The 9344-nt window shown below is 57.3% G+C and overlaps 1 protein-coding gene across 1 annotated transcript; it reads right to left on the bottom strand.

Moving 5' to 3' along the window:
* Positions 1 to 859: 859 nt before the first annotated feature.
* On the bottom strand, positions 860 to 5017 carry PTGDR (prostaglandin D2 receptor). Its single transcript, XM_057426318.1, has 2 exons — positions 4173 to 5017; positions 860 to 1735 (listed from the first exon to the last, which is right to left on the bottom strand). The coding sequence occupies exons 1-2, from the start codon at positions 4989 to 4991 to the stop codon at positions 1469 to 1471; spliced, it is 1086 nt and encodes a 361-aa protein (XP_057282301.1). The 5' UTR covers positions 4992 to 5017; the 3' UTR covers positions 860 to 1468.
* Positions 5018 to 9344: the final 4327 nt, after the last annotated feature.

The following is a 9344-nucleotide window of genomic DNA, read 5'->3' as shown; positions in this document are numbered from 1 at the left end:
CAGACCAGGAGGATTTTACAGAGCCGTTATCCCACCTGGCCTTCATCCTTCTGCAGTGGAACAGGTCCAGTGAAAGCCACAACACAGGCTCGGTGCTGTTGACTCTGTGGTTCCACGTGAGACATCTCCAAGTCAGTAACACACCGGTAACGTGAAACCAATAGGCAAACCAACCCTCACTGCATTTCTTTCTCTTTAGCAAGCCCTGAAGGTGAGCTTGCACGCCCCCATAATATATCCCCAAATACAGTTTGCCCTTTGCTCTAGCCTGGGAGAGCCTGTCTGGTCAAATAGCCAGAGTCAACCCAACCAGGTCACCTCCAAAAAGCCCCAAGGTAGATTTGCATGAGTTTCTTCCTTCAAAAACCAGAATCCATTTGACACCAAGAGTAACTATCACATGAGAATTGGCAGGAACATGACTACACCTTGCAAGGCTTGGCTAAATAGAGGGAGAGAATTATTTGCCCTGTCTACTCCAAAGACAATAAGCAGATGGGGACTTGGGTGATCATCATTTTTTTGGCCTAAATGCTCACTTGAGGCAGATATTAAATCCAGTTAACATATGTGGCTCAGCGGAAATGGGTCTTTCATTAAAATGATCGCTTGTTGGCATGCTTGCAGAGTGAGGTTATCCATCCCAGGCTCTGTCTTATCTCAATTACTGCTCTTATTAGGGCTCAGGGTCATCATAAATACCAAATTAAAACAATTACAGCGGGACAGGTAGCCATCTGAGCAACACAAATGCAACATTAGCACTTAGAGAAAATCAATTATTGAGAGAAGAGCAAGACACAGTGGAGAAACCACAGCCCTGCCTGCTGGATATGGGGTTACAGGGCAGACCATGGGCATCCCTGAGAGGGACGATGGGCACCCCAAGGAGGGATGATGGGCATCCCATGAAAGCACCTCCCCTGTTCTCCAGCTTCTTGGCACAGCCATGAGCTTCTGATTAAGTTTCTGAGTCTCCATACCCAAAAAGTCTCCCTCATACCCCACCCTGCTCAGGCCAGTGACACCCTGAACCAGCCCTGGATAACTTCCCCTTGTCATGGAAGGGGATCGTGCACAGGACAAGGCAATGGAGCAGGGCTCGGAACCACTTTTATTTGATGGGGACACACACACACCTCTCCTCCCTGTGCATCCCCAGTGCCCTGAAGTCACACACTAAAACCCTCCTGCTCTCTTGGAGCCGGGTGCTCCCCAAACCCTTCACAAAGTGCTGCTGCTTGGAAATATTCACAGGTACCTGGGAGCCCCCCAGTTCCTCTCCGGGGTGAAATGCAGCCCAGGGAGGGGCACAAACACTTCACACCCACCCCTTGCTGCAAGCTGGATGCTGTCCCCACATGCAACAGCCCTGTGCTGCCTTGGGATGCTCCGGAGTAGGGTGCAGGACTGAAGACTCACTCCTCATGCTCACCAGCAGCCAATGGCTTCTACAAGACCCCCGTGCTCAGGGGAAGCCGCGCTGTGGGGTGTCTGTCCTGCGCCAGCCCAAGGGACAGAACTGGCCATCCTCCCCTGGTCCAGGCCCTTTCAGGGAGGCTTTCCGGGAATTCAGTCTTCTGCAAACCCTGCGGATGAACGTGCGGAAGACGGAGGTGCGGAAGATGATGAAGACCCAGGGGTCCACGATGGAGTTCACAGAAAGAAACCGCAGGGCACTGAGGTCTGCATTCTCATTGAAATCAGCAGCAAAGGCTCCCATGTACGCCCGGATCTGTCAACCAACCAAAGAAACAGGGAAAGATTAAGATCTCACTGCAGGGGTAAAGCTGAGAGCACAAAGATTGCCCTGGGAGCAGCAAAAGAAGTTTTAACCCCTCAATATATGCATCGAAACAGCACATGCTGTGGGTTACATACCCTGAAACTGAGAGTTGAGGCTGGGTCATGTATGGTCATGGCACTGGGGCACCACGTCCTCATCAGGGCCAGAAGGTTAGAGCTGAAGAGGGTAACCAGGGTTGTTTCACAGGTAAAGGAAGCATCTGACCTCTGGAGGCTGCAGCAGTGGGTGCTACTCTGCCCCCAAGGGCACCCCTCATGCACTGCCCTCCCTGCACTCGGTATCACACCAGGAATCTGTTGGATAACCTGGCTGGACCATACCTGGATGGTGATCCCTGGTGGATCAAGGTCCTTCCTCCACCTCTGGGTCCAGCCAGCAGCTCTGCTTTTTTGAGGACCACAGGGCTTTTGCCAGGGTTATTATAAAACCAGTATAAGCCCAGTCATGCAGGAGCTGCTAGTGGCTGGTGCATCACAATGTGGCCCCAGAGCATGATAGAGGGGACAGGAAGCAGAAGTTATCTTCTAAGGCAGTGGCAGCACCCACAAGCCCCATCCGGATTCCAGGAGAGCCCCCCTGCAGCACCAGTTCTGGCTACAGAGGGTGATGGCAAGGCAGTGGTGCTGCAGGATCCAGCCCTGGGACATGGGGCACTTGGCGGGGGGGGGAGGGGGGGGGGGGCAGGAAGGGCTCTGTCATGCTGGGGATCTCCAACTCTGCCAGCAGGACCCCCATCTATGGGGAAGAAGTGAGAGGATTTCAGGGCATATTTCCCCCAGGTCAGGAAATCCAGTGTGGTTCAAAAGGAGATGGATCTACCCAGAACCTCCAGGACCAGGGGTTTGGAACAGAAAGGGTGGGGTGGCGTGGAGGATTGGAGGGTCTAACGCAATGAATTAACCTCCCTAGGAATAAGCACGGGGTGTGTGTGGGGGAACTATTTCAAGGGGCTAAGGCAATTAACCAACCCCCCAACATCTTCAACACCTCTGGGGCAATCCCAGAGGAGCGAGGTGGTGGTGATGTCAGAGGGAGAGGGTTAAAGCAATGACCAGATCCCTGGGATGGCAGGAGGGGCCCTCAGATGGGGCCAAAGTGATTACCTGACGCCTCCAACACCTCTGGGACAGAGTGGTAGTGATGCGGGGTGTGTGTGGCGGTGTTCTTTTGCGGGGGTTAAAGTAATGAGATATCTCCTGGGGACATGGTGCTGGGTATTTGGGGGAGAGGGAGGGGTGGGTAAACACAATGACCCCATGATGGGGGAGGTTGGGAGCAGCAGGTATTCCAAGGAGGTTTAAGCTATGTCCCGAGGCCAGAGACATAGTAGTGGTGGTGTAGTGATACCAGTCGGATTTAAGTAATGAATTAACCCCTCCCAACCTGGGATGGGATTGTGATGCTGTGGGTCATTCCATGGGCATTATGGCAACAGCCAGACCCCTGGGACAGGGCGGGGAACACTCAGAGAAGGTCAAAGTAATCATTCAACACACCCCACACACCACACACACACCCCCCACCCCCCGACAGCTCTGGCACAGAGTGGTGGTGATGGGGGATTTAACCCATGGGGGTTAAAGCAATAAATTAAGCACGAAGGATGTGGTGTTGGTGGTGGGCATTGAGGAGAGCAACCTCCCAGAAAGGAATGCTGGTGCTGGGGTGGGGTTATTCCAGGAGTGTTAAAGCCTGACTGTCAGGGTCAGGGTGGCAGTGATGGGTTATTTGGAGGGGACTAAAGAAATTATTTCCCCTCAGCACCTCCGAGCCTGGGTGATGGTGCCAGGGTTTATCCCAAGAGGCCAAAGTAATGACCTGATTCCCCCAGGACTGAGTGGTGCTGATGGGAGGATTATTCCAAGGGGGTTTAGGCAATGACTTGACCCCCATGACATGGTGGGAGAATATTTAGAAGGGGGTAGAGTTTTGCCCTGAATTCCCAGGAGTAGGTGGTGATGCCAGGGTTTATTCCAAAGGGCAAAATCAACAACCTGATCCCCCAGGACTGAGGGGGGGGGAGAGGGTTATTCCAAGGAGCTTCAGGCAGTGATGCTTCAGGCAGTGATCTGACCCCCACCGTCACGGGGGGGGGGGGGGGGGGGGGGGGGGGGGAGGGGGGGGGGGGGGGGGGGGAAGTCCGGGGGGGGGGGGGGGGGGGGAGTATTCCAAGGTGGCCAAAGCAACAATACAACCTCCCCAGGAGGAGGTGGTGGTAAAGAGGGATTATTTTCCAAGGGTTTAATGCAATGACCAGCCCCTGGGGATGGGGTGGTAGGTGTTCGGGGTGGCCCAAAGCAACAACCCGGGGCATGGGGTGGTTCAGGGGGCTGTTCCAGGGGAGGGGGCTGGTGGGATAACTTACAATGAGCGGCAAGGAGCAGATGGTGAAGAGGACAGTCATGAGCCCCAGCAGGATGAGGTGGTCGAGCTCCTCCATGCGCGGGGCAGTGGTGGTGGTGGGGGTCCCGCGGCGAGGCTGCCGCCGTGCCATGCTGTAGAGGTGCCACATGCTGCTCACATTGCAGGTGCCGATGGCCAGCACCAACAGGCCCATTAGGCTGGCGTAGAGGACAGGGAAGACGAGCTGGCGTGGTCCACCGCCAGCCATGCGGATGAAGCACCATGTGCCGGGGCAATACTGCATGGGCACCCCAAAGCCCAGCAGTGGCAGGGCGCAGAAAAGGGCGCAGAGCCCTGCCGCTGCCGGCCCCAACGTGGCACCCAGCCGCCGGGTGAGGTGCCGTCGGTAGAAGTAGGGATGCCCCAGGGAGAGCCAACACTCCAGCGCCATAGCCAGCAGCAGCAGGGTGGGGGCCAGCCCGAAGAAGGCCATGAGGAAGGCGAAGAGCTGGCAGAGGACGCCCGGCTCGCCCTCGGTGCGCCCGCCGGGTCCCAGCTCGCTGAGGCTGCGATTGTAGGCATAGGCTGCCAGCACGATGGGGCTGAGCAGGCACTTGCCAAGCAGGTCCGTGACCGCCAGCCCGCTCACCAGCACGTAGAACGCGGAGACCCGCGGCGGGCGGCCGCCGGGGGACCGGGACCGCCGCCTGTGCTGGCCCAGCAGAAGGAGGGCCAGCACGTTACCCAACAGCCCGGCAGCGAACAGCACCGAGCTGGGCACCGCCGACTGCCCGCTCTCAATGTACCGACTGCTACGGCACCGGTAACCCTCCGTCTCCATCGGGATATCCCGCACAGGGATGAGATGCTCCGCACCGCACCGGGCTGCGCCGCGGCTGCCGGCGGCAACTGGCCCGGCAGGGCGGGCGGCCCCCTCCGCCGGCGAGAGGGAGGAAAGGAGGCAGAGAGGGAGGGGAGAAGCGGTGCGGCGCGGCACGGCCTGGCCCGGCCCCCGGGGCGGCCCCTTCCCGCCGCCCGGCCCTCCCCGGGGCCGTCGGAGGGCGGCTGCGGTGCTGGGGGAGCGCTCCTCTCGAGCGGGAGAACCGCGACTGCGGGAGGGGGACGAATCCCGGGAGGGGGCTGAGCCCCGCGGGGGGTACGGGTAAGGGGGTGGCAGCTGGGACCCTGGGCGGGGTTACGGGGTAGAGCTCCTGCGGGGGTGGGTGCGCTGAACACGGCCGAGTCCCGGGGATCACAGGGCTGAGACCCCGGCGGCACGACACAGGTTTGGGACCTGGAGCGGAGCCCCCTCGGGAGGCTGCCGGTGAGGGGCAGGGCTGAGCCCCGGGTATAGTTACAGGTAAGGGGGTCTGAGCTGAGCCCTTAGCGGGGTGACAGAGAGGGGGGCTGGGACTGAGCCCCTGGGAGTGTTACGGGGTGCAGGACTGGGGCCAAGATCACCTCCTGCACAGGGGTAGGGAGGGCAGGAAAGGACACAGTTATCCCAGGGGCGTTTCACTGCTGCCCAGCACCCCATGCTCTCTCAAGAGAGCACCCTCACTCCTCGGGATGCCCATGCCTGTACATCTTTAGAGACTTACAGAGCCTGAGCCTTCAACCTAACCAGGCACCGCTTCTACCTGCAGCCTATCCAGCATGCTGGCCGTGCAGTGGTACCCTGCTGAGAATCCCATTACAGGGTTCCCAGCCTCTCTGTGCCCTGTCAGCACTTCACTATCCTGGTAGCAAATTCCAGAAGAAGCCCCGGAAGCTTCTTCCAGGAAAAGAAGTGGCCTTTCTAGCCACAGAAACGCAACAGCACAACACATATCGCAGCTATCAGTACGCATGTGACGATGAATAAGCATGAAACCATGGTTGTGTGCTTTCAGGACCCTTTTTACTACTCTGGAGGAGTACAGGAAGCACAGGAAAGTATCAAGATGACAGGAGGGGTGTGACAGGAACTCTAAGAGGCAAGGCACCAGCCCTGGTGTGATTTAGTGATGGGCTCCCTTTCTCACGCTATCTGAATAGAGCTGGTGACTTCTCCAGCAGAGAGCGCAGGGACTGTTTGTGGCTGGTGCTCTGTGCCGATGAGAACTCCATTTCTGACAGAAATCGAGATAAAACTACTTGTGGTGCAGTGGTTACACACGTGCAGTGTGGAAGTGCTGCCTTCGCTAGGGCTGAATGAGAATCCAGTGACTGGCTCCTGCCTGGGGCCCCGGGAAGAAGAAATACAGCCTGCCCAGAGAAAAAATATCCTCCTAGCCAGTGCCTCAAAAACACCCCCACTGCTGCCTTTAGCAGGCCCAGCACCCTGGACCTGTGGCTGTTGTCAGCTCCCTGCAGATGATGAGCCAGGGAGATTGCTGGGGAGGGCAAACAGGCAGCCTGACAGTGCCCCGGTGGATGTACTCCTTTTTCCAAGTGCTGGGATCCTCTTTATGGGCTGATCCTGGCAGTTGAGCAGAGGGAGGATGTGGTGGGATCTCTCTAGTTTTCACCAGGATGAAGATTAGGAAGGAGAGCCCAGCAGTGCCAGAGAGCTCATTTACCAATTCCCAAGAGCTGGGAGGACAGTCCTCAACCCAGGCTGAGGCTTGCACATGGGCAGAGCATCTACACTCCTTCTGATTGAAAGCAGAAACCTGCCACTTGAACCAAAAACCTGTCCCAGGCAAGCTGCCTCTGTCTGCAGGAGCTGTCTCTCCAAATTAAATGCCTGGGCTTTGCTTTCGTTCCTGCACTGAGGGCGCTGGGGGATTCTGCTCCCCATCACCCGTGCATGGTGGGTCCCAGGGACTTGCTGTTGTGAAGTGATGATACTGCAGGCTCCCATACACGGAACATTGCTGCCAGTCTGCTCTGATATGGAAGAGACCGAAGTGCTGGGCTCCCCCTCCACTGTGGGGAAGTCCCTCATCAGCCACCAGCCTGCCAGACAGACAAAGCCAGAAGGCCAAATTCAGCAGAAATGGGTTGCTTGGGGAGAGGAGGAGGAAGAACTGTGACAAAATCCAGCCCTTTTGAAGCGGGTACTGCCCCAGACGCACCAGCTGCCTGGAAACCTCAAAGGACAAGGTGATACTGCTGTTCCTATCCTCACACCCCTCTGTACCGGGGTGATGAGGAAAGCCTGGGAGAGAGAAGGCTTTTTGGGACCATCTCCTGGTCCAGCCATGCCTCCGGCTGTGTGCATGGGAGATGCCACTCAGCCCAGCAGCGGCTGGGGGATGCTTTTCACCTACTCCCAGCTCTTTCCCTACTGCTGGAAGGTCTGACGCTGAACATGGCAGGCCACGGTGACCATCCTTCTTTGCGGAAGGGGATGCGGCCTCCAGTAGAGCCAGGCTTGGGGCTAGGGTAGGTGTGCAGCCGGGAGCATAACCTCAGACTCATCACCCTCCTTCATCTCCCCTGACAGAGAAACCAGTGTGGGCAGTGGGATACACCGAGTCCCTGTTTAGCTCTTCTTTTAGTTCATTTGCATAAATTGCAGCTATTTGACCGGGGGAAAGAGACTTTAAGAAAGTCTCATTGCCACGCATGACGAATCCCTTCTGTTCGTCACGCTTCCGACGTGACCCTCTTCTTGCCGGTCACATTCCTGGTGGAGAGGGGGAAAAAAAAAAACAGCAGAAAAACAACCCAAAGCGGAAGAAAAAGCAGCACGCCACAAACCCCAGAACACAATGAGGAGCTGGAAAAAAATGAAGCATCCACAAGGAATTTCAAGGGTTGGGGTTTTTTTTCCAACACTCTCGCTGACCCCATACTGCTTCTCCTTGCCAGCCGGGTGGTGGCGAGCGGGTGCCTGCTTTACCGCCAAGCCCTGTTATCGCCTAGCCCGGCTTTTCCCGAAGCCCCACCGCTGCCTAAAGAAGCCATGTCCGTCTGCTCTTCATCAGCGGCACGGCTCGCGGTGGCCGTGCTGCGATTTTCTCACCTTCCTCCAGCTCAGTGCTCGCTTTGGAAGTGTTTGTAGCGGTGTCTCAATAACCTAATTTAGAGCTCGTTAGACGGGGAGGGTTTTGGCAGGCAGCGCCGTGCTGGGGAGCCGGATGGAAGGATGCTGCTGAACGGGGAAGGCGGCTTTGGCAGCTCTTGGTGGATATTTGCATGTCGAGCAAACAAGGCTGGGAGGGTCCTGTGGAGAAGAGCCGACCTCCCTGCGCGGGAGCGCTCAATCACCCAGCCCAGCCCTGCTCCACTTCCCCGGGACCACTGTCCCTCCAGAGATGGGAGCAGGGCATCACCTTCCCCTCCCCGGTGTCCTTTCCCAGTCGTCTTTCCCAGCTCCGGTTTCCCCACCAGGCTTTCAGCCTTTCACTCTTTCCAGGCAGCAGGATTTTGGGATTCACAGCTCCCCCCACATGGGCAGGGTGTGCTCCCATGGCCCAGATGATGTGATGACATGTCAGGGAGGCAACCCAGAGTCCTGCACCCAGGGGATCTCAGGGTGTGGGGAGGGGGAGCACCCTAGTATATGATACCCTGGTGCTTTTCCTCCTGGGATGATGGGGTTTCTTTGCTGGGAAGATGCACTGAGCATCTTAAACGTGCCCAAACACCCTCATTTAATTTGGCAGGTAGAAACAGAAGTGGCAGCTGGCACAACCCAGTGCCTGGCAGGGCTGGTCTCCATGTCCCCTCATCCCGATTGTGATAGTGTCCCTGGGAGAGGAGGTTTTAGGGAGGGGCTGCTTGGGCACACGGTCCCTTCAAGTTGGGAATACGGACCTGCTCTGAGTCATCAGGTGACCCAGGCAGGAGAAACCCTCCGGACTGCTTCCAGCTGTGTTATTGCAGCTCACCTGGAGGAGAAAATAACCCTGGCCAGCCAGGAAATCTGCAGAACGCTGAGAGAGCTGCTGGCTCATGGGGTCAGTGGGTCCAGGTGTTGCAGCCACCTCCTCCTGCTGCACTTCAGGAGCTCTGGCACCCCGTTGAGACCACATCCTGCCAGGTCTGCCAAAGGGGGGAAAGAAAGCAGCCCCAGGGTGGGAAGACGTTGGGCAAGGAGAAGGCGGTGGAGCAATGTTTCTTTCCCCCATTGCACAAACCCAGAAAGCCCAGGGCAGGGTTGGGCCTAGGCGTGGGATGACTGGAACAAGAAAGGAAAGTGTTTGGGAAAGGGCGAGTCATGGGTCGTCTGCTCAAAACACTTCCACCTGCAGATCCTGCCGGG

This window comes from Pezoporus wallicus, unplaced genomic scaffold (genome assembly GCF_028554395.1).
Source record: "Pezoporus wallicus isolate ANWC-B61680 ecotype Strahan unplaced genomic scaffold, APGP_CSIRO_Pwel_v1 contig_8403, whole genome shotgun sequence".
NCBI lineage: Eukaryota > Metazoa > Chordata > Aves > Psittaciformes > Psittacidae > Pezoporus > Pezoporus wallicus.
Note: the sequence above shows the minus strand (reverse complement) of the source record. Positions and strands in the feature narration are given on the sequence as shown.